This window comes from Poecilia reticulata, linkage group LG19 (genome assembly GCF_000633615.1).
Source record: "Poecilia reticulata strain Guanapo linkage group LG19, Guppy_female_1.0+MT, whole genome shotgun sequence".
Taxonomy (NCBI): Eukaryota; Metazoa; Chordata; class Actinopteri; order Cyprinodontiformes; family Poeciliidae; genus Poecilia; species Poecilia reticulata.
The window spans coordinates 17,200,777-17,226,759 of NC_024349.1; the positions used below are offsets into that span (position 1 = coordinate 17,200,777).

The window sequence follows — 25,983 nt, forward strand, 5'->3', positions numbered from 1 at the left end:
TTTAATATTGGGCCTGTGGATGAGGCATCCTGAGGGAGAAAAAAGTCGGGAGAGAGAGGAAAAGATATCTACCTTAGGGAAGAACCTCAGAGAGAGGGAGGGAAGGAGAGGACGGGTAGGAGCGTGTGCATGAGTGTAAGAGACACTTATTCTCTTAACTACTTGGAGACAGACACACTTTCCTGGCCCGACTCAAAGAAAGAGAGAGGGGAAAAAACAGGAAGAAGATTTTTCTTTTCTTTTTTTTTTTTCGTGTGTGTCAAATATTTTAATTTCCCCTTCATTCAACAATTAAGCTACTCCAGAAGCTCTTCATCCTGGAAACTCTTCTTCACTGCCTATTGCAAGTTCTGTGTATTGATCCACTTACACACACTTGACAAGGCTTACCTCATGGATTTGTATCTGATTGGATATTTGCTGTGTGTGTGGTTGTCCAGCTCACGGGTGCTCGGAGGCTATCCCATCTGGTGGTGAGTAAAATATTTTAAAAAAACAATTCACRCTTTTAAGGCATCAGACTGTCAGTCTATTTGGTCAAATGATCATTTTCTGAAGGGTGCAAACTTTCAGTCGACTGCGTGGAAAAATGCTCTCCGGCCCAGTCCAAAGAATCTTAACCTCAAATACTAGTGCAACGGAAAAGGTTTGCCGTGCTTTTTTTCCCTCCACACTCTGGTCCATTTATCATTACGGAGCGTGTTGTTATAAAAAGGATTCATTTTACTTCTGGGAACATCTAAATTATTCTAAATTATAATTGGCCTTTTAACTTGCGTAAATAAATCTGTGAGGGTTCACCAGATCACCGAGGAAGGCAACACATGATGCCAGTTGTTTTTTTTCTAAATACATGCTTTTAAGGGAAAGTCAAACTTATTTATAGTTTTCTCATATAACCGTAGGCACTGTTTAAGGTTGCGCTCTGTCTATAGTGTGTCACCACTTAACATTTCAGATCCCCTGAAATATTATTTTTCAACTAATCCAGACATTTAGAGAAGAAACTGTGGCTACGCTCAAAATTGTTTTTAATCTTATTTGTGGTTTTGAAGCATGTTTTTCATCCCAGTCGCATGTTAGACTTGACCACAATTTTTTTTTCTTTCCATTATTTGCTAAAATAACCAGCTAAAAGCTGAAGTTTGTGGGTTTGTTTCTGACGCCTTTTGATATATACCATGTATATATATTTTTTTAAACTGATAGATTAAAAACAAAAACAAATCTCTGACCTTTTAACCTCCTTATCTGGTCTTTTGTAACATAAACAAGCCCCGCGTACGACAGAGCTCCGTGCCTTTTGGCCCACCGCGCCGAACTTGTCGGAGCTCCTGCGCTCCAGTAGCTCCGACCAGCATGCGGTCCCCGCTGTGGTGGCGTCCAAACCGCGAGCATCTTCTTCTGGTTTCGTTTACAGAGCAGACAGCTGCCAAGCACACAGGCCACAGGGCTGAAGCGTTAATGGGAGAGAGGACTTGACGCCCACGCCTGGCTTCAGCGACAGTCACAAGAGAACAGTGACAAAGAGCTCGGGATCCTCTCYATGTGAATTACCTGCAGCTGTTCTCTTCAAGGAGCTTACATGACACTGGTGTACTGTTTTGAGCTCAAACAATGCAGACTCACCTTTGATTTGGGTACCAAATTTTGACGTGTAGGAGGTGTGGGGGATGAGGGGGTGGGAGGGGGGTCAGGAGAAAGGAGAGAGATGGGGTGTAAAAGATGAAAGAGGATGATGGCTGTAGCTTCAGGTGACTGGAGTCTAGGTGTCAAACGGGGCTGTCAGTGGCGTCGCCCTGCAGGACTCTGAAAGGAGACAAAATGAGGTGGCGGTGCGTCAAGCAGGAGGGTGCAGAGTTTCAGCGAGGGCCCAAGCCGTGTCTTCTCAGCTTCTTCCTCAGGGGGCTGTTGGGGGTGTGAGAGGAGAGGCGGGGGGTGGGGTGGGTGGGTGAAGGATGAGAGGAGGGGGTGGTGGTAGCGATGACTTGGCCATAAATCCTCAAGCTGAGGCGGGACAAGTTGGAGAGAGTTCTGACTGCTACATGCCTGGCTGCCTTCCTTTTTACAAGAYGGSCCGTAGAAAACAAAACAGTATAAGTAACTCGAGGGATGTGCATGGAGATGAAGTGTCATAGAGAGAAGAAAATAAGCATAAAGTGTAAATCGGCCGGTTTTAGAGGTGAGGAAAACTTTATAAATGCAGCCATGTTAGACAGATAAAAGTTGTCAAAAGTGTGAATTCCACTTTTTTATATATATATATTTTTTACAAAAGTCATTGATTTCATGAGATCGACCAACATAATTTAGTGCATAATAGTGCAGGAGAGGGAAAAAGATTAATCCTTTAACAAACTTTTTACAAATAAAAACATAGAATGCATGCAGTGTGTTTGTATCCGGTCACCCTGAGTAAATACTTTGTACATCCACCTTGACCTGWAATTACASTTTCAGTTGTTTTTTCTCACATGTAGAAGTTGAAATTTCTCCCTCACATCTGCTTAACCTTTCTCACTTTGTCACGTCACAGCCACAAACTTCAATGGGGAATCYSSSKMMYCCCCYCCCCCTATAGGTTAGCACTAAGTTTTATAAATTTCTGCCACTTTTCAAAGGTTTTTACATGTTCGCTCATTCAAAAATACCTAAACCTCTGTCAGGCTGTAGAGCGAGTGTCTACAAATACCACATTTTCAAGTCTTGCCAAATCTTGATGGTATTTGCGTCTGGACTTTGACTGGGCCATTCAAACACACAGGCTTTGATCTCCACGACTGCATTTTAGCTCTGGCTGCACGTTTAGGGTCATTGTCCTGCTGAGGTCGTTTGTACTCTCCACCAGATAATCTTCCTGGACCGTTGCTGTGATCCTTGGTGTTTATGATGTTGTTTGTTCACCAATGTCCTCTGTGGCTTTCACAGAACATCTGGATTTGTGCTGAGATCAAATTAGACACCGATGAGGTCTATTTAAAAAAGGTGGTTTGAGGTTKTTTTTTTTTTGTTKTTTTTTTTAACTATTATTGTTATTATTGTAAATATGTGYTCTTTGTCTTTCACGTTGTGCTTCCATATAAAATCTAAGCACAATGCACTGAATTTTGTGGCAGAAGAGGTGCGGATTATTTTAAGACACTGTATGTGAATCCAAAACAGCTCAAACCTCCGACCTGACTCACACATCCTGCAGAGATTCTTCAGTAGGAATTGCGCAACAAACCRTAAAACACTATTAAACACAGATATTGTTGAAGGTCAAAAACGTGATAACGTGTTAAGCTGGTGGTGCTTTACTTTAAGCCGCTCTGTCAGTGGGTTTGTCTTTCCTGCAATAACGGTGACGGATGAAAAAGAATGATGACAGTCACTTTCAACAAAGAATTAACACTGCTGAATTTTCTCCAATAATACCCGTCGAACATCAGCGGCGGTTTTGCTCACATCGCGAAAGCAGGACGTTCAAATCCGATAACTGCTTTTTTTTTTTTTTTTGCTTTATTGCCTTCACTTCTACCGGTGAATCTTTGCCAGAAGGAAGACACATTGCACGGATTCAGTTCATTATGCTGCTTCCAGTAAAACCCTTGAACCCTTTTGAAAGTAAAAAAAAAGAGATACAAAATAGGAAAAGGTGAAAAATAAAAGAGAAAAAGAGAAACCTAGGCAACTTCTTAAAGGCAAAATCTGATTTTCTGAATAGAACTGAAGCATCTCAGCTTCAAAACACCTTGAAAAATGGGTTCCTTCCTTCATGCGGCAGTATTTGCTCAAACATGCACTAAATGTAAAGCTTTCACTTTATGACTATAATCTACAAAGCAAACATTTCCAGATCAGCATGAGTGGCTTTAACGGGACTCTGGAGTCCATCTCTGGGTTTCAGGAATGTCATTATCTGACTGTGACAATCATCCCCTTCATCTCCAAGCCTTCAGTCCCCAATCCCAAAAGCTGAGAGGTCACCTACCTACGGTGAGAAAATCCTCTGTTTGCCGGCTTTTCTGGAACRACCAAGGACRTCCAYGTATTACTCTGAAAACTCCTGCGGTGGGCRGGAAAAACAGTTCTGGAACATCCAAAAGAAAGCGATTCTTTAGGAGCTAAACTGGAAGCAGTTTTCTTCATTTCCACAGGGACAGTGGATGAATTAGCTAATTGTTTAGCTCAGTGACCACTAGAAACAAAAACCAGAACAAGCCCTGAATTTTATTGATATGCTTTACCTACTGGACTTTGAGGCTGGGATTGATGAGAAACATACAACTTCCCAAGCCATAACTTCAGTTTAAGATTTATCTCTATTGATTTTTGTTTGTAAGATTCTCAATACAAACAGAATGCAGTTTACATCAGGGCAATAGACTACACAGTCCAGATCTTTGGTCAAAAATCAACAGTTCAGAATAATGAAAGAAGGTCTTTGCTTTGTTCAACGCAAAACTGAGTTGTTTGAATGTAAGTACAACATAGAACAGGAAAAAATAAAATATTATTTGTTTGAGGAAATAATATGTTCGCACATTGAAAGTATTAGTTAATTCTCACTTAGGAATATGGGTTGGTATGAAATGTTTCCAGTGTGATAAATTTGAGTAAAAATATCAAATTCCCACAGTATCAGAGTAGATTCTACATCAAAAGTGTATAAAATGATTTGACTTCTTTCAAAACAAAAGCATCATTTATCCATCTGTTATCTTCCTTCTACTCTGGGACTGAGTTGCGGGGCCGGCAGTCTAAGCAGAAGAGCCCAGACTTTCCTCTCCCCAGCCACTTGGGTCAGCTCAGTCAGGRGAATCCCAATGCGCTCCCAGGCCAGCTGAGAAACAAGAGCCAGTCTTCTCCGGGCTCTGAACACCTCACCAGGGAGGCGACCAGGAGGCATCCTAACTACATGCCCGAGCCACATCAGCTGGCTCGTTTTAATGCGGAGGAGCAGCGGCTCTATTCCAAGCTCCTCCCAAATGACCAAACTTCTCACCGTACCTCAATGGGAAAACCCAGACACCCTGTAGAGGAAACTCATTTTCACCACTTCCATCTGCAACCTTGCTCCTTTGGTCACTACCCAGAGCTTGTGGCCATAGATGAGAGTAGAAATGTAGATCAGCTGGTAAATTGAAAGCTTCTCCCTTTGGCTCACCTTCACAATCACTCTTATTACAAATATTACATTGCTGTTGCTCGAAGCAGTGAAGTGGTAGGATGGTAACCGTAGTGGTTTTGAAGTCAAATGTATTTAAAACTTTTGGAATAAATGTAGACTGGTAAAAAGTCCATGTCTGTTTAGGAACCACATAGTTTAAAACCACTTCTTAGCATTACTCAGATTTTCCTTTATCTTCCTATTCTTTTAATAAACCAACATGTTGCTGCTGCTGCTGCTGCTGCTGATAATGTTGTAGTTTCTTGCTATTACAAAGGCCATCAGTGTACTATCTCTGCTGGTCCACTTAAATTTCCCCACTAAGCAACAAAAAGTAACATTTCTATTCTTTCCTATTCCAAATTTTAGCTTGAAATATGCAGAGCATATCGAAGCAAAGTTGCAGCATCAATATGATAGTATTAGTKTTGCAGTTCCAGTCACTAAAGTGGGCTAAGAACAGTACAAGAWCCTTTTGTGTACTTTGGACCCTCAAGTGCCATGACCTACTCATGGTGTTATTTACAGTTACTCTCCTTTTGTCTCTGCTGATCTGATCCTTGTCTTGTCTTGCTCTTCTCATCCAGCGTGACCTGAACTCACTCTTTGTGCTTTAAGTTTAATCAGTATCGGTTCTCGTGATCCGATTCCCTAAATCTAAACATTTCAAAAACTGCCTGGAGTGGGCCGTGTCTTAGCAACCACAGCAACGATCAGACAGAAGTTTAGGATCTTGGATATGGTAAATCGTTGCATACCGGTCAGCTTTGAGCAAAATACAACTGTAGTCCTCAAGACATTTGTTGGATGGCACAGTAAAAGWAGGCTACATGCCCAGAAGTTGGACACTACATGAAGTGGGGCGTGGAGTGGGGGGGCTGTGACAAGGTAATATATATCAAACACTAATGAGCAAGAGGAAAGGAGGCAACATGGAGTTAGTTGGACAGTTAGTGGTTGAGAGTTTTGTTCTGGAGAAGAATTTGTGAGCGTTGGATACAAAATGTAGACAGGATTTCCTCTAATTCTATCTACAGAATACCTCCAAACTCCATTGAAACTTACCATTTTGATTTAGATTTATGTGGATGTGACCTAATGATTTTTAATGATTTTACATATCCTTTAATTACAAGTTGAAACAAAGTCAAACTGGATTCTTTGTATTAACTGACACTGGTTTTAATGTCCCCCTAAAGAAAGATKTATTYCTGGATAGGACTGGATGGAATTAGGAAATCAAATAATTATGACATATGTACATCAGCCTCACTCCTTCACTAACTATTTACCATCAGTTAGTATATTTAAGAGCATATTTAACAGCTACACTCAACAGTATGGCTGACTAAAGGCTTTTTCTATTTTTTTTGTTCTATTTTTTTACGTCAGTTAATTGAAGTTTATTGTACATATTCATCTAAAACATGAGACACATGACACACTATCCAGTCAAACTGGAGCTAGGTGAGAGCTTCAAAGGCTTCTGATATTTCAAAGCACTGAAGGTGAGTCATGATCCTAACAAACCATCAAAGGACGAGCATCGTGCTTCTGAAGGAAATGACAAACTCCGTTGCTGCACAGCGATTAGCTGCAGTAAAACACAGAGCAGACAGCTCCTCAAAGGAAAAACAACAATGACTAGGGGCTAAGACATCATTAGAGGACAAGCATGGACACACACACACATGCTTTATTTTAAATCTTCTAGCTGATCTCTCCGATATGGGATGCTATAAAGGTTAAATATTAGCAAAATGCGTTTCTTCCAACATGCATGTCGGTGGCAAAGATGCTCAGATCACATCAGTGATCGAAACCGTCACGTCACTGACTAGAAACAAATTTCAGCCCAGGTGGAAATATCTTTATTTTGAGTTTGACGTAAAGTCATCACCCAGGATATTAGGCATTATGCAGAATTTGGCATAAGCAGGAATACGTAGATTAGTCCAGATTAGTGTTACAGACTGAATCTGTTGGTGCGATGGAGTGAGCATCAATAGAGCCCACAGACAACCAGAATGTTGTTGTTGACATTGTCAATTTGTTACTTTCTGTCCATCAATCAGTCCCTCTGTTCAACCATGTATCTATTTATCTATTAAAATTGATTTGACAAGAAACCTTCTTCAATATGCTGATAAAGTAATTATRCAGGGGGAAAAAAACACAGATTTCTCCATGTGATTAGATTCTTTTTTTTTTTAGATTTTCAATTGTTTTAGTAACAAAGTACAGTCCAAGATTATAAGCCTCCACCCACAGTGAATAACACAAAAAGAAGCTAAGCTCCAGATCCAGGTCTGGATCCAAATCAACATCAAATTTATCACCTCTTAGTTGGGACATGCCTAACCTGGGGTAAAACATTTCTATGCAAATAAATCTGCAGCACTTCTAGTAATTCTGCTAAATCAGGTTAAATTGAGCAACTTGGAAGAAATAGCAAGCAAAATCGAAAACATGCGTTGAGATTTAATCCCAGAAAGACAGCAGATTGCTRGATWTGGAGCYGGGTTTCCCTGGGTTGGGCTATCACCTTTGCAAAGTATGTCGGAGCTGGCAGGCTGTCTTCTGCTAATATTTCTCAAAAGTTTCACACTTTTTTCAGCTAACCACCCATGAGAAAGTAAGCAGCAATTTTTTTTTTTTTTTACTAAATTTCATAAACATGATGTTTTAAATTTTCACAAAGAAATTCCAGGCGTACCATTCCAAACGATCCGTTATGTTGCATCAGATGCTGCTGACGATTCATGCAGCGGTGCCGACAATCTGCTCTAATGACTAATTCACAAAATCCTATTATACCGTTGCTCTGACAGAGTCTAAGGGTCAGTTTTGTCCACCTGCAGCATGTTTAATTTTGATATGAATTTACCGACGCCTTGCAAGAGCTGCTGCTACTCTCATTTTCTTACGAACCAAAAAGTTCCTCAAGTTTTGCAACTTGATCAGTTTCCCTGCTAGTCTTGTGTCAGTTTGAGAGCTTTTTGTCTCAACTTCTATTCGAATGACAGSAGAGAGTGGTAAAGGACAAAGAACAACATGTTCTCAAACCTTTTGTTTTGGAGGGGTTCTGTCATGATTTTTTTTTTTTTATCTGATCATTCAGCTGCATTTGGATAATAAATAAAGTGTGTCAAACAGAAGTAGCAAAAAAATAAATAAATAAAACTTGGACAAAAGAAAAAAAAAGGATTTATCCTCAGGAGGAGGGAAGGCAGCAACTTCGCTTGTTCCACTTACTCTCCTTCAAATGACTTTTTTTCCTTACTTTCCCGGATTCCGTTATGGGATTTCTATATGCGACTTTGATGGCAATGCTTCCAGTGCACGGTACCTTCTGCGCCTCATGGTGTCCTCCGGGCAAATCTGACAAAGCTGTGCAGCGGCGGCGGCGGCGTCGACATATAGAGGTAAACCGGAGGTGGATCCAAGTTTAATGCAAACAATGTTTTTGCAGTCTGCCGCTGCACAAGTCTTCTCACAGAGGAACACACTTGGGGCTTGGGGCTTCAGGCACAAACCCAGAATAAGCCAACATTATTAATAACTTTTTTTTTTAACTAAGTTAACTTATTCAGACATAGCTGAGAGCAACTGGCACCCATCATCAATAATTGCTGTGGGCAAACACAATGAAATTCCAAAGTATTTCATCAAATTCAATGCCAATGTCAAATCTGTTTGTACAAGCAAAGTTTCTCTCAGAGCAAACCGAGAAGTAACTTTAAGGGCAAGCTGAGTAGCAAACAACACATGGTGAAAACCTAAAGCGATCAACTGATTCCCAACAATCCACTGGACGAACGTGGCAGTGCATTTCTCTGCCCTCTGCTGGACAAATGGACATTGTATTGTGCTGCAGTTGCCTTTACCAGGCAAAGCACAGCACTGTCACCAATGCAGCAACTTTGCAGCTATATATTCACTGACTTCAGGCTTCAGACTTTTTTTTTTTTTTAAAAAAAGAAGCTAATAGTAAATCTTGTGACTTTTTCTGGTATTACTAGAGACTCCTAGAGACCATCTTCCTCTATGTACTTGACTCAAGTAGTGGACTCTGCCRCTGGTCTCTTTCCCTTGTCAAAACTCTCACAGCGACTGAGTCCTGATACAACCGTCCCTCCCAGCTGGAGCCAGAGCTGCAAACTCACCACTGGATGATCTGTTTAAGGATGTGAACATGAAAATGTGTTTGTCTAGAATAAATCACTCCGTTTGCACTATGTTTTTATGTTATTACATATAATATAATTAATTTGTAATAATTATATCACTCAGATTTTTTTTCCCCCCAAGATTTTGAATGTCCAATGAATGCAAAATTTGCAAAAACAGTAGCATTAACTGTTTCACTGTGATGTGTTGTAGCTCAAGAAAACTGAATTTATAAAAATTTTAAATGATTTTTGTTTTTTGAGACCTCCAACAGTGCCCATTGCAAAAGCATGCAATTACATGCGGTTGGCCTGTTTAGCTGAATTAGGATGAGATAAAAAGATAAAAATGCTCAAGCTTTCTGTATTTCTGTTATCTGTAGACTTAATAWTACAGTTTGATTTCTTGGGTTCTAACAGCAATTTGAGACTTTTCTCTTGTAAAATATCACAGATTGAATGTCTGTCAGAATTATAAAATGACTGTAATCCCTGATCGAACCAACAACCAAAGTCATTTCCTTTCAATAAATACAACYTTGGAGTCAAATAATCACATTCCTTATAATAGTCTGAGTAGATTATAGCAACATTCACTTGTTGTTAAAGCAGCCATGAATTGGCATGTGGTCAGTACCAAACGTTCTGTGTGTCAGTCCGTTATCTAAGGTCCATCAACGGTARTGAGTAACCCTCTTACTGCTGTCTCTCAAAGAACCTTAGAAAAGACACATCACACACTAACTTTTGTAATGCATGTTTYATTACACAGACACAGCTGCATATGTCCAAATGTACATAATCACATTGACTCACATAAACAAAATGAACACTTCAGAGATTCTGAAGTGCGATTATGTTTACATTGGAGCACGTTGGTGTCTGCCCATGTTTTTATGGTGACTGTCTTGTGACTGCCTGCTATTTAGCTCTTCGGCAAGGTGTGTGGTGGAATCCCTTCGCTTTATCTCTGTGGTTTCCAGTGGCCCATCATGCTTTCACACCACCCCGGTTTTTGAGACTGAGAAAACCCCCAACCAAGCTGTGAACTCCCCCCCAAGGGCAACGGAGGCCCCATCCAAACAAGTCTGGGCACGCACCTCCCGAGTCCTGCCGTTTGCTGCCTCTGCGCCGCTCGTCTGTTCCCCCTGCAGCGGATTTCCTCGGCATTCAGCCTCTCAGGAGGTCTCTACGCCTGCTGCTCCTTCCCTCAGTCAAGACATGTTGCTTGTGGCTTCCGAGAAGTGAGGCAGAGCAGGCGGGGATCAGCACGGCACACATGTGGTCTAACTGCATGAGTCTGCGTGTGTCTGTCTGTTTGCACAATGAACCTCATAAACCCTCAGGGTTAAGACTCTCATTAGCACCTAGCCAAAAAAGATATYCCTTTCATCTCAACTGCGCTTATGGATCAAGTGAGGCACATCGTTTGCAGAGGAAGAAAAATGGGCTGGTAGATCCGCCGCTTGTAGTTTAAGCACGTCCACCACAGAGTTGCATGTGGTTGGTAAATTCATTTTTGAAATCTTCAATTCACCGACTGGGCCATGTCRTAGTGGTGGGAAAGAGGTTTGGTTGCCTTGTGTATATACTCTGGGGKTTTTTTTTATGTTTTACTGTAGATATGAACTCTTYGGTGATTTTTCCTTTGAAAGGGATCTTTAATCAGCMGTTTTTGAGGCTGTCTGAAGGTGTCTCTTTGTTTTTCTTTGGACATTGGTTGCTTTTTCCCAGTAACATGAAAGCATAGTACATATGTTGTAGTGTGTGCATGCATACAAAGTGAGGAAAGGRAAGGGAACAAACAGACAAATTAAGAATTATCAGGTCTTAAAAACTAGAAAAAAAAATGAAAACACAGGAAAGAGTTGAAATATGTGTTAGCCTTCTGTTCATAATAACAAGAAGTTTAACACGAGTAAAGTATTTGTCATTTCATAATCTAGCTAATAATCGAGTTGAATCTCATTTTGCCTTAGGAACGGATTGAAATCATCTTGGCATCAGGTTAACAAGGTGTCAGAAACATTCTTGAGAGATTTTAGCCCAAATTTACGTTACCATAATGCAGTTTGCTGCAGATTTGTCGTATATCRACAGCCTTCCGCTACAYCCCAAAGGTGCTGAGATCTGGTGGTAGTAGAGGCCAGCAGTACAGTGRATCTATTGTCATGTTCGACAAACCAGTTTGAGAAGATTTGGACTTTGTGGTTTGGTGCATTATTGTGTTGGAAGCAGCCAAGTAGACATTCAAGGTTGTTATTGGTGCTAAATGGCCCAACTTTTGCAAAGAAAATATACCCCGAACCATCTCATCACCAATTTCAGCTAAAACCAGTGACACAGAGCAAGATGAATCCAGGTTTTTGTGACGATCCTTTCCAAATTCTGATTATTGCAGGCGAAATCGAGGCTCATCAGGACAGCCGATTTTTTCCACGATCTTGGCGTTGTCAAATTTTGGTGAAGTTGTTTGAATTTCTCTCCAAACAGAACTGGCATGTGGCTTGAGCTTYTACTGCTGTGGCCCATCAGCTTCAAGGTTTGATGTGCTGATTGATGTCTTCTGCATGCCAAGTTATCAACTAAAAACAGCTGTTTGCTAATTGTTGGTGCTAAAATGTAACTTCTTAATCAAAGTGTGTTTTCATTTCAGGGACGGGGTTTTAATAGACTGGAGGGGGRAAGYGATCTATTAAAGCAGGTGCTGGTCATTTCACCGTTGTGCCATTTCATAGCTGTACAGTTTGTCAGTTTGTACCTAAAAAGGTCGAGTAAGAAATGATCTCTTGACTTTCATGCTGACCATGTGTCAATTCATATTGCCCACAAAGGCAATTTGTTCTCATTTCTATGACCYTTTATTTTAATGAAAAGATGTAACTACAATGAATAGCAAACAGATATGCAATGGTTTTAGTACATGGATACAAAATGCTTTATTAAGGGTTACAAAATGTAAGTAAGGGAATTACATACCTACACCTATGTAAGAACTAAGAGTAGGATCTGGARCAGGGGGAAATCAACCCAAAGCCGTGTTTAATCCCTTCCAGATCAAACTTTCAATCTGTGATTTACTTTTGTTCTGCAGCGCATAGGATTATGTGACAGGTGTTGACATTGATTTAGGGGGATAGAACTCAACCCACCCATGTCAAGCCTTTGATCACCATAGGAAGACGCCGCACAGAGGTGTTCATCTAATTTGAGAAATATGTCATTCAGGAGGGTCAAACGCAGATAACATCTGGAGGATGGTGCCTAACGGCTTAGCTTGCTTTAYTTAGCTCTTAATGCATTTGGACAGCTTGCATGTACCACACAACAGAGGTTAGTCATATGTGATGGAGCACAGGTGAAATCCTAAACACATATTAGAGTGTGTCATCACGTGTGTCATCACGTGGGTCATCCACGTGGTTCAGAAACTTTGAATTCATCTCCTTTTACATTTTTACTATATATTTTTTTTCAATTAAGATTAACAGAATTTAGAAACCAGGYCAGGGTTCAGCAGAATCAGAATCAGAATACTTTTATCGTTATCGTACCGAAGTACAACTGCCGAAAAAGCTTACTAAACTACCTCCAAAGAAACAGCAGGGTAACAGAAAATATTTTATTTTTTGTTACCATGCTGCAATCAGTGGGTTTTATTTAATTTTCCATTGCCACTTTATGCAAATGTGGAATACACTATTCAGAAATATTCAGTTWCTCTCCCATTTKAAAGATGTTTATGTCTGTCTTTGGAAAAAMTAAACTTAAATRAAATCTTAGTTCCTAYATTTTGCCAGAATATGACCAGATKTTATTTAGCAGGCATGTATAAAACWTGAAAAGCTATGTTTGAAATAAAATTTATGGTTTTACAGCTTAAAAGTTTTTTTATTTAGTGGGATGCAGAGCAAAAGAGATATTTRATGGTAAAGGTTGCTGAATATGCCACAATGTCTGAGAAACTGTCAAACTCTTGATTTTCAGCTTTAYAGTTAGGTACATCTAACTTCTGAGTTTCTTTTTTTTAAGGATATTTTGTTTGTATTTCCTTTTAATTCATGTAAAGGACTTTGAATTTCCTTGTTGTTGAAAATGTGCTATATAAATAAAATCACCTTACCTTACCTAGACGTTTGTAGATAAATTWATATCTTTTTTTCATTTTTTAAAAATTATGAGACTGATTAATTCATTTAATTTAACATCACTTCATACTGACGTACTATACAACTTATGACCAAAACCATAGTGAAAGTTTGCAATAAACTCAGAACAAAACAAAATAAAAATAAAAAAACAGGGAAAGTTTAAATCTTTTGCACGGGATTCCCTCTGGCTAACTTTGTTGTGACACTCCTTCCCACAAATGAGAGATTAATGGGCAGTAACCAAACTAGCAGACAGTGTAATTGAGGCCCTTAGTCAGAGGCTCTTCAGACGCAGTGAAGTCAGCAGCACTTGAACTGTGTGATGTTGGTGGGATCAGGGCGGGCAGATGAGACGATGTGGCTGCGTATGCTCGGGTAAGCGCATGACAGGAGCATGACTGGAGACTGATGAGTCGCCAACCCTGCACGACAGCATTTCAAGCCGCTGCATTTTGAAAGTTTCCCCGAACTTTGAAGAACCTCGAGGCAGACATTCCTGATGAAACGTAAGGATTGTTTGTTGTGTGTCTGTGTCGATCGTGGCCGGCGACACAAGCGGTTGCCGGCTTGTTATGGCCTCATCATGTTTCATTACAGCAGCTGTAGAGGCAAAAACAGCCGGGCCTCATATTACAGCGTTTAGCGCTCTGATACCTCGATGTAACGAAGCACACTTTGGATCAGAAACTATAAAGGCGAACATTTGATTAGGATGACTTGACTTTTTGTGTCAAGGTGGGGCATTCATCCGTCAGAGCCAGCGCCTGCTGTGATTGGGTTGCACCCTCTGGGACGTTGCTGCTCTGGGCCGATCAATTGTCCTCAGACTGTTCCCGTAGTAACCCATCTGGATTCCTGAATGCTTTGGGCATCTTGTGACGTTCTCTTCAGCACTTCATAACCTGTAAATGTTCTCATGTAATGTTTTGTGTAGCCTTGCAGGAATATCCATGTCCCTAGAACTTTTTTTTTTTTCTTCTTTGGTCACATCAAGCTTGAATGTATTTTACAGAGATTTTAAGTGACAGATCCGAACAAAGTAGTATGTGGAAAAAGTTGAACTGGTCACAAACCGCAAACATGATTTCTTACTGCTTTGTTTCATCATTCGCCTTCGTCTTGTTTAAYTCAATTAAGTTCATTTATAAAGTTGAATTTAACAATAAATGTCCTGAAGAGCCACATTACCGATCCCTTTAATCGGTAATGTGCAATTCAGTAATTAAATGCTTTAAAACTTAGTTCCTGATGGCAGCTGGTAAAAACTTATCTGTGAAAAGAAGAACAGCTGGTTGGATCAAACTGTTGACTTGTAGACTCTCTTTAAACAGGAAGAAACTTCCTCCCCACGGTTCAGTACAGTACACTGGACTCTGTGGAGGGATGGCAGGAATGATCTCTGTCAGTTATGTAATCTCGGAGAGACAGGGCTACAAACCATGTGATGAATAATAAATTGCGTAGCTCCTTTCCTGGATTAGACCACGACAAAGTTAAACGTGATGTGTAAACAAATAACGGTTGCYCTGTCAACAGATTCTCTCACGTGACTTTCTGATCAAGGATTGGATAGAAAAATGTCTCCGCAGCATGATGCTGCCCCTTTTTTTGATGAGGAAATATTTTTGCTTTGTTCRACGTTCAAAGCCTGGGATATTGTTTTATAATCTAACTTTTCTCTAAATYTCTCCACGACTTATCTCTGACTTGAAGTTTGTTTTCCTTTCTCTTCAAGGTGCCGTTTGACCATAAATGTTCTYTTGAAAACCTAATTCTGACAACGGAGCATCTGAAGGAAATTGGATATGATGGACTCAACATTGAGGAAGCAAATTAAAAGGGACTGAAGATAAATGAGCAAATTTTCTTTCCTTCTTATTTCCAAGTTGCTTTAAAACTTTTGAGTTGGCCTATCACCTAAAATACCACTGAAATTCACCAACGTTCGTCATTGAGAAAGGAAAAAAATGGCATGAATACACGGCACGCTCCTTTACTGAGCCTCACATGAGATGTTTGAGCTTCTGGAAGAACCTGCGCTGCTCTGTTTGAGCATGTTAAAAGTTAGGCATGACCAACATGTTTTCTGTCTCATTTTGTTTAAAAGAAATATAAGGCAATTAAAATTAATTACCTGAATGAAAGTGTAATAGTTCCTGGCATGATTCCCCAGTGATTATTCTTTGTTTAGGCACATCTGCAGGAGTCCTCTGGTATGGCTCATTGCTTAAGACACAACTCTTTTTTTTTTTGTTGTCTATTACAAGTGAAAAMGCAACACACATGGTTGTTGCTGAAACACCAGCTCGAGCAGCAAAACCACAAATTAACAATTTAGCAGCCAGGTTGATTTTGCACAAAGGGGACTTTTCTCAAAGCGAGGAWACAGGATGTTGTGTTTTATTAGTCAGATCTGCAGATTTGTCCATGCTAACAAGTGGGAAATATAAAAAAAAAAAAAATCAGTAGCAAAGGTATCCTTGCTCTGGAGTGGGACTCCCCCTCTCGATGTAACAAAAAAGAAAAATAAACAGAAACTCTTAGTATAAACTTTGTTAATAACCTTACTGAAACTGGAGGAGGTGTTCCCCCTTGCTGCTGCTGCTGCTGCTGCTGCTGCTGCAGGATTTTATGGATGCTGCTGTGCTTTGCTTCCAGATCCCAGGAAACTGATAAGGGTTGGCATGAGTATTGATTAAATGATTTTAAGTACCCAGAGAGAACCCAAAAATGCAGAAACATTCAGGCCGGGATTCGAACCCATGGCCTTCTTGCTGCAAGGCAACAGTGCTACAAGCTGCAACACCAAGAAGCCCAGGATGAATATTAACAACAAAATAGTAAAAGGATTCACTTTACAGAAACGTGCTTGTCAACACAAATGTTCACAGCTGAAGGCTTTTCAGAGTGCTGCGTCCGACACGTTAATGAAAAGCTGAGCGTAAGACAAAAACTGTGGTAGAAAAAAAAGATTCAGAAGCAACACTAACAACCGCAGCATTGACGGGGTTGTAAAGGAATGCTCATTCAAGAGTTTGGAGGAGATTCAAAAGGTGTGGACCTCACACAGATGTTTCCAGGAYGTGGAGTACAACTGTCACATTCCTTGTGTTCAATCATTCYCGAAACAGAAACAGTRTCAGGAGCATCTTACCTGGGCTATTATATATTTACTTTGATCCTACAGTTTATGGAAATAGTAGAGAGGCACAAACTCCAACTAGCCATAAGTTTTTCAGAGACGTTTCCACTGTCAGTGATATTTCGGGGTGTTGTGTCAACTGTGTTTTATAAAGTCCACAATCAATCTACCAATAATTTTTAGACTCTTAATTAACCCTATACTTCTGCTCTAGAAAAAAAGAACAAAAAAAAAACAACTTCCTTTTGAAAAGCTACATTTTCGGGTTTTATGAGCTGTAAGCAGTAATTATTGAAACAGAAGTATGTCTGATTTCTGATTTGGAGTTGCTTAAAATTACATTTTGAAAATGTTTAATTTTTACTTTATTTTTGCACATCTGGAATTTGAAAAATAAAAATGTCAACAACATTATTGACAAAAATGTAAAAAAAAAAAATTTCTTTATTGGTCATTCATTTCAGTGTGGACAGGCCTTTTGGAACCTATGACTTTAATAAAAGATCAACAAAAGGAAACAGGTAGCTTATTGTGTGTTGGTGGAGGAAAACACTGAGAACCATGGCAATTAACAGAGGGCAATAGAAGAAGCCACTGGATAGACATGCACCATGAAGCGCTTAAATGCCAAAGAAGAGGCGAAAGTAGCAGATGAACCAATGAGAGCTAATCAGAAATAAGTAGAGACAGCTGGGGGGGCTAGAGCTGGAAAAGTGTAWTTAGAAGATGTGGAAAAGCTGAGATGWAAGAATATTGGTAACCTGAGGAAAACAGAAAGAAACAAACYGAAAGCCAAGAAAGGAACATTAGAAGCAAAAGGGAAATACCTATAGCTAACATAAACAGTAAACAAAGGAACACCAGTGCAAAGAAACCTTTGGATATATTTAATCAAAATATGCAAATGGAAAGAACTAGCCCAAAGCAATAAACTAAAGGCATAATGTCAGAAAGAAGCCAACCAAAACATTTCAGCACAAACACCTCATTCCAATTGTCAAGCATGATGGCGGAGGAGCGATGATTTGGGACTRTTTTGCAGCCACAAGACCTAAACCCCTTGCAGCCATTGGTCGACCACGAATCCTCTGTATGCCAAAGATTAAAATGTGTGGCCATTTTTCCAGACTTTCATGTCATGCCAGCAATGAGGCAATGTTGTGTAAATAAGTTCTCCACAAACAGTAAGACAAGGATAAAGTCGCACAGAAAATTATTAGTTCAAGATAATATTGCTAAAGATGTGTATAAATCAATCACTGGGTGTGCCCGCTGGGATTTATTTCCYGCTTTAAYTTTATTTGATCAGTATAATCTCAGTATAATCTGTYGAATGCCTTTGTACACCTGGGGTTAGATTTGAATCATTTTAGAACCTGGGAAGGAGCAGACGATTGTTATATGTCGTGACATGTAAAGCCTTAGTACTAAAAGAGGGTGTAGTTTGTTTTAAGATGGACTGCGTTTAGTGAACGCACCATAAGTCTTTATTAGGAAATGGCAACAAAAAAATGCAGTTACTATTATTATAATGATGATAATAATGATGATAATAATAATAATCATCATCATCATAATAATGATTATTATCATAATAATGATTATTATTATTATTATTATGATGATTATTATTATTATTATTATTATTATTATTATTATTATTATTATTATTATTATTATTGTTATTATTATTATTATTGTTATGTATTATCACCAATCCTTAGAAAATGAATGATCTCTGATCTCCTTTTGATTAAAGACAATTTGTTATCCTTTTCTTTGGCTGAATGGGAAGAGATGAGGTGTTGAAAAAGTTTTACCTCTAAGCAAAACCAGTTTTTAGAATAAAGCTGGGATACGTTTGAGAGTATTTGTTGGGTTTGGACCCTTTTCCCTCCATGCAAACAGCAATTTKCAATATCAGATACTGTGTACAGATAATGTGTACAACAGGAGCACTTGTTYGTCACCAGAARGCGTTTTCTGGCGTGGGACAAGGTCATTTGCAGGTTTATGGATGTGAAGGCCCAACGTCTAGATAACTCCTCCCTTTGCCCTGCATYGGTTTGCTCCAGACCAGAATCAGAGACCTTTATTCACATTCATTACAAGGAAAACTCAATCAGCATATTTACTATACTTGAGAATACACTGACTACATAATCCTTTTTATTGATAAGAATTAAATAATGGAACTTTGCCCATGTTTTTTGTGTGAACAAGTTCTTTAATTAAAGATCTCATAAATTTGGTCATCTTGTCCTCTGCAGAGGACACAGATTCAAGGGACTCTGCGAAAGGTGAATCCGTCACTATGAAGCTGTTGAAGTACTTGGAAAAGTAAGTTGGATGTGGGGGATCAGACGTTGAAGGCTCTGGATATTGTTGGGTTGTTTCAGGTTATGCACCTCTTCAGTATTGCACGGGTCACTGGAACAATTGCAGACCAAGAGTTTGGTTGTCCATTGTGTCTCTTGAGAGGCTTCAAACCATGTCCAGCGAGGCGTTTTGTGGAAGATGCTCWAGGCTTTTTCCGGTTCCAATCGAGCTTTCTCCAAGTRCGGGTTGGATTCTCYGCTGCCCTTGTGTCCAATCCCGTTAGCTTTGCTCATGGACAGGACCTCAAGGTGTAGTCATGGAGGGGTGGGTTTGGGAACCTCAGAATCTGTTGGCATCTTTAAGTCATGACTTCTTTTGCTTGCAGTTGAAATTAGGTGGCTACGGCCTCCAGCAGCAAAGCATTCCAATGATTTTATCAGAAATACATAACCAGAGCCCAATAAACTGCTCTGGCTTTTTTATTTGTTTGTTTGTTGTACAGACTGTTCTGTAAATTCATTCCATATGGGGCCAATGAGGGTAGGAAATAGGTTGATCCCAGAGAGGAGTAACACGTTAACTGTCAACATAAGTTTGATGCAGGGCAACGCTGGTGAAAAGTGAGACCCATATGAGTCCTAACTGTGTTGTCAAATTTGTACTGATTCTCTTAATGTCAATTTAAGTCCAAGCCAAAACCCACATAGGGGGTTCAGTTGTTTTTTTTTTKGKTTTTTTTTTATTTCAACACGAGTTATATTATCCAACCTAAGTGGGCTCCATGAAACCTTTTGTAACCCCCAGGCTCACTAAATACAAATCCAGGCAAAATCCATACAAGGGAGGGGTCGGGTGCATTTCTTTTTGTCCAGGTCCAGAAAATCCTTTCATATTCAGCACAACCATATTATCCCACTCATTCATTTTCTGGGAAAGTCACCAAAAAAAAAAAATCCAAGACTGTTCTTGTTCTGTAGCTGTCTTTTAAAGATGTCCACCACCCCCCCCCTCTTCCCTCATTTCTCGCTGTGTGACACAGGTCCCTGGCCCTGGGGCAGCAGTACTCGTCTCTGGGTTCTCAACCCCTCCTGTGTGGCTCCATCCCTGGCTTGGTGGCCAAGCAGCTTCGCTTCTGTCGTAACTACATCGAGATCATGCCCAGTGTTGCTGAGGGCGTCAAACTGGGCATCCAGGAATGTCAGCACCAGTTCAGAGGCCGCCGGTGGAACTGCACCACCATAAAGGACAACCTGGCCATCTTCGGACCAGTGCTGGATAAAGGTAGATCCTTGATACTGATTTTTTTCATAGACCCAGTGTGTAAGTCTTTTACACATTGGGTCATGTAACAAACACACGTTTTGATGCATGTTATTAGGAGTTTTTCTGTGGCAAAGAAAGTTGCACATTTTTACTTAGATGAAGGATAATAATAAAAGTTGTGAAAATATCTTCAAACATTAAAAAAGTGAAAAAACTATAGGGTGCATTTGTATGCAGTACCTTCTACTTTCATAAATAAGCCTCAGTCCACATTCTCCACCTCTGTACAACTAAATCTGAGTACAAATCCAACTGCTCTGCGAAGTCCTCAGAGGTTTATCAGAGAAAAAAACAGTATCAAGAGGATGAGGGTTGTACTATTGCTAAACATTGCAATAATTATATTATTAACAATTAAGCAGTGTTTTGAAATTGAGAATTTTCAGAAATATTGATAAGGATAACTGCAATTCGATATTGCGCAACTGTAATGAAGACTAAAGAACGCAGCAGACAGATCAGGGATAGAGATTTGGAGACGTTTACAGCAGTTCGGTTGCAAGACAATTTTCAAACATTCGTCCAAGTTTGCCAATGGAGAATCTGAGCCTTTTGAAGTTTCAAAACTTGGAAATTGGTGTTGACGGTCACTGACTATCCAATTTAAATAAACTTGAGCTATTTTGCAGTATGAAGATTTCAGATGAATGATTGAATGAATTGAATGATTTTCAGACCCCAAAAAGACATGCACATGTAATTCAARTTAAAGTTGGACCTAGAATGTTCTAACGTTTGTGGGTGTAATCTGACGAAATGTGAAAACCTCATAAAAAAACATTTCAAGGCAATATATTTGGACTCTATTCAGACAGATATTGAATTGACAGAATGGCAGATGGGTACAATAAGTGCAGTTGACACACTGTAAAAAATATATACATACAYCAGGTGCTTTTCCCTAACAGAACTACTGATATGGAGTATCCCTTTACACAGGAAACAACAGAACCATGTCTTCTGCTCAAAACCCGGATTTTAAAGGTAGACGTTTCTGCATTGTGACTAAGCCTGCTGATTGGAAATGAATTAGCTTGTGTGTCAGAGGAGAGGGAAACCGGGCAGGAATGGGCAGTGTGAGCAGTCCAAGCTCCCCAGTCAAATAAAAGGGATAGGAGAGGCCAAATGAGATTACAGGCAACAGAAAAGGGCCTRGGGGCTCCGCTCAACCCCTACTGTGCATGAAGACCGGTCYGCTCCYCACACAGTCCAGCTCCCACGGACACCCCATTCACACGCCCTTTTGACTCTGTCATGAAAACAGCCTGAAAGGGGATCTCTCCAAATCTAGACCAGTAGATCTTTGGGATGAAGAAGCGAAGGAAGTAGCAAAGGAAAGACGATGAGTGCATCTCTTTAGGAGTAAGGAAAAGAGTAGGGAGTTCTGCAGACATCCAACCTGTCGCCACCTTCAGGTGCACATTGGCGCTGCTGTTTGGTGAATGCCTAGGGAACCAGGGGTATAGATGCGGGGTTGGGGGGGAAAGGGGTGGATGCCATTTCAGCTCAGAGTGGAGGTGGAAATGGGTAGTTGGAGGGAGAGGAGGGGGAGTTAAGGGAATGCCAGCTCTGGGCAGAGCGGGGCTGTGGGGGCGCTAGTCGCTGGGTCCTTTGTGCAGATAATACAGTGTGACACAAGGGAAACAAAGGCGGATTGATGGGCCCAGCAGGTAGCAGGAGCAGTGCTGGCCTTGGTTGACAGCCAGAGATCCAGGGGCCCAGGGCTCATGGGGGTTTGTTTTCAGGGTCTGACTGGTCCTGGCAGGGCAAGAAAAGGAAGCCCAACCTGCAGACTGTAAAGTGCGCTAAAGTCTCGAGTCATCCCTTACTTCTACAAAATGTATTTCCAATAGCACAGGCTGTTGTTAAACAGGTCTTGATCAATAGAGAACCCTGCAGAAGTATGTATTTTTAAGTCATGCCAGAAAATCTTAATTAGATTTGGGTCTGGATCTCGACTGGGTTATTTAACTGATAAATACGCTTTGATCTGAACAATCCCGTTGTAGCTCTGGCTGTACGTTTTGGGGCTGTGATCTCGCTGGAAGTTGAACGTCTGCAGCAGGAATCTTCCAGAACGGCCCCGTAATTGGCTAAATTACGTCTTCCCGTCACCTCTGATTAGGCTTTCTCTCTCTGCTGAAAATTATGCATCCCCACATCATGCTGCTGCCACCACAGGGATAGTAATGTGATTTGGGTGCTMCRGGATATGTTCAAAGGTTGAGATTTTCCTTTAGAACCCAACCTTGTTTTAAACTTTTCCACATYTTTTCTCCCCGACTTGTGTTCCTTTGTCTTYGCGATGCTCTTTGAACCCTTCACAATATCCTGCTGGATTTACGACTGAGAATAAATTCGACATAGTGGGCTGCAAACAGTGCAAACATGGCTGCCATCGTTGGGTATGAAAACAGAATAAATAAAGCGGACGACTTTCAAAGAAAATCCACGAAAGACTTACAGGAAGGCTGGAGAACTGCTGGTCAAGGCCTCTTTGCCTTCGTCTTTCCGTGTGCCRCATAAATGGTTGAGAAGACAATAAAGATMTTACTTGACTTGGCTTGACTTTGAAGTACATCTTTTTTGCGACTTTGCTTGGAGACATGTTGAGCATTAGTGAGGCTTGTAAAGTGCCCCTGTTGGGTTTTCTCTAAAGTTGAGTCACGCAGGAATTCCTGGCTTTAGATGCAGCTGAGAGTTTCATTCTCTGTTCGTGTTAAAAAAAAATTAAAATAAGAAATGAAGATCTGCTCTAGCCCCTGTATTGGAGAGATCAGGCCACCAAGCGCTCCTGACAAGTCAGCTATATGACACACTGTCATGCTTGTGTGAGTCTACAGCAGAGCTGGTAAGGTGTAATGGCTGAGCCGTGCTAAGTGTGCTGTGATTGTGAAACAATGGTATCTGGTTACATAATAAGCTGTTGCCTTGAAAGGAGGCGTAACTCCATCCCTTCGGCGTCAGTAAGAAAMGGGCCGACGCTCTGCTCGGTTTCACCTGAGGCCCCTGGGCTCTCTGAGCTGGGATGGGTGCGGAGGAGGAGCAGGGGGTGACAACATTCCTGAAACACTATCCAGATGCACAGCAGCACACCTCGGGGATGACAGGAGGTCACTGAGCTCCCACTCGATGGCTGGGCCTACCTGACACCACAAAGGGGCAGGGATTCATCCTTGTTGCCGCTGATATAAACAAAATTGTAAACAAAAACTGTTAAAAAAAATAAATTAATAATACAAAAAGGAGAGTTTTCTTTGAGCTACTTGTTTTTCTCTTCTTTTTTTTTTTTTTTTTTCCTTTGACAAATACCTGCCCATAAATTTGCTGCTTCCATGTTGTGTTAAAAGGGTTTTTGCCTGGAGGGATCCTTTTCAATGCATCTGTCTGGATGTTGGCAGCAGCTTTGTCCACGTTTAAATCCAAGATTGACGCTCCTCTCCTCTCCTTTTTTTTTTTTTGTTTTTTTTCCTACTCCGTCTGTCTTCGGTTGTCTCCTTCAGCTACSAGAGAGTCTGCGTTCGTCCACGCCATAGCCTCCGCCGGTGTCGCCTTCGCAGTGACCCGATCCTGCGCCGAGGGCACGTCCACCATGTGCGGCTGCGACTCACACCACAAGGGGCCGCCGGGCGAGGGCTGGAAGTGGGGCGGCTGCAGCGAGGACGCGGAGTTCGGCGTGCTGGTGTCGAGGGAATTTGCAGACGCCAGAGAGAACAGACCGGATGCTCGCTCTGCAATGAACCGGCACAACAACGAGGCCGGACGCACAGTAAGCACATGCAGAAAGAGTCGCTGATGGGATTTGACCAATGAAATGTAAATGTGTAATACCGAATAGACTTAAGTTYGGTAGACCTTAAACAATACTTGTGAGTGTACAGTGCCTTGAAAAAGTTTTTKSYTTWMMAAWTYCYTYMWTTTTTTTTTTTACTTTCTTTGTCAAACTTAAACATTTCAGCTCATAAACATGGCAATGCGTCTTTTAGATCCCAGTGGAGGACATTTAGCCCACTTGGCTTTGCAGAATTGGTTTAATTCAATCACATTKGAGGGCTTCATAAGCATTTACAGCCTACTACACCAAGCTGTTGAGCCCATCATTTACAAATAGAAAAGAGTGTGTCACAGCTGCGAACCAAGTCCTGACTATACACCTTTCCTTYTTCAGGRACACCAATGAAGTAATCAAGAAAGAAAATTMATTGTAGGCGGTAAAATACTTGAGACGGGGCCAAAGGTTCACCGTCCAGCAGTGCATCCAATTTGACAGAACTTGGAACTTTTTCGCAAAGATGATGTGGGCAAAAGTGTAAAATTCGAATTGTTGCTGTTGGAGACTATACTCCAAAAGGCATCCATTTGGAAATGCAAATGCATGGCAGTGTGTACTTGTTAAAAGTTTAACTTAGTTTACTTAATTTAACTTCAAGATACGTTCAGACCACCATGAAACCTAAAACAATGAGCTGCTTGTTCCAAAGCGAAGATGATTTATGCGGTAAACACCGCGGTTCGGGATTACTAAACTGTTTGTGAGATGGGCAGGGATTTGCTGTTCAACTCGTCTCGCACATTTCCAAGTTCTGACTGAAAATGAGCTCCTGACTTTGAATGACTGGCTAATTACTCATCTAAACGACAGTCAGCCCCACACCTTGCCTTTCATGCTCGGTGTCCCACTGAAGAAGAAGAAAAGGAAAAAAATAAAATAAAATTCCCCTAACAGTCAAATAACCCGAGCGAGTTGACGGTGGAAGAGAAGGGGAATCAACTCAGACTTAAAACATCACCGGCTGCTGTCACCTCTGGGGGGAAACGGGGCCCTCGGCTGCTTGCTCGGGGGCAAATAGAGGGACCACACGGGAACAAGGCGACCCTTTGATCTGAACACACCGGCGCAGTTAGACGGGCCACAGCAGATAACTGAGCAGCGCTGCCGTCAGAGGCCTCCAGCTCTCTCCACCTGGTGCTCTCACGCTTCATTATTTAGCCCCGAGGGCCTGGGACTTTATCTCAGCATGACAAGCTCACATCRTGATGTCACCACCAGTCCACCAGTGCGCGGCCACCTGCTTTCCGCCCGAGCTGGGGGAATTCAGCTGCTAAATATATCTGCTAAATTAAAGTACAACTAAATCAAAACAACAAAGGTAAAATGTGCCCTGAGGGAAAGCACGCACGCTGACTTCAGAGAGAATTAGCAGCAGCACAAAGCATCTGTGCTTCACAGCTGCATGAACCCTCAGTAACACACAACCGGTGGCTCGTTTTTCTTCCGCAGAACCACCGCACTGTGCAAGATTCAGACAATAAACCGCAAAGCAAACCTGCTGATTCTAGGCAGAGGCCTGGTATGGAGGTTCTTGTGGTTTTAGATTAGATAAAAACACCCCAGCATTGTGTTATTAACACAAATGTAAAAATATAACATATTTTATTAAGCTTACAGTCTAATGTAATACATAGATTTTTATACAGTATATCCATTTTGTTAGCTCTGACTAGCTTGACAGCCAACAAAACGAGACAGTCTTACATGCTATACACACATAGGAGAAGAATGTTGACTTGATTTTGGCCCAGCAACTAGTCTTTAACACTATTTGCTGGAGTTAAATACAAAACAACTCTGGAAGAAAACCAGGTAGATCCTTCAAAAGATTTCCCTCTGAGGTGGCGGTTCAGCTTCCAACATGACAAACACTCAGAACATAAAGTTAGACCTAT

General features: G+C 41.0%; 1 protein-coding gene across 1 annotated transcript in view; it reads left to right on the forward strand.

Annotated features, from left to right (window-relative positions):
* The first annotated feature begins 57 nt into the window (after positions 1–57).
* The window catches only part of LOC103481707 (proto-oncogene Wnt-3), a 41,418-nt gene continuing 15,492 nt past the window's right edge, over positions 58–25,983 (forward strand). Inside the window, exons 1-3 of the mRNA XM_008437400.2 lie at positions 58–473; positions 19,973–20,214; positions 23,760–24,025. Coding sequence (XP_008435622.1) covers positions 130–473; positions 19,973–20,214; positions 23,760–24,025 — 852 coding nt within the window. The 5' untranslated portion in view covers positions 58–129. The remainder of the gene's footprint in view (positions 474–19,972; positions 20,215–23,759; positions 24,026–25,983) is intronic.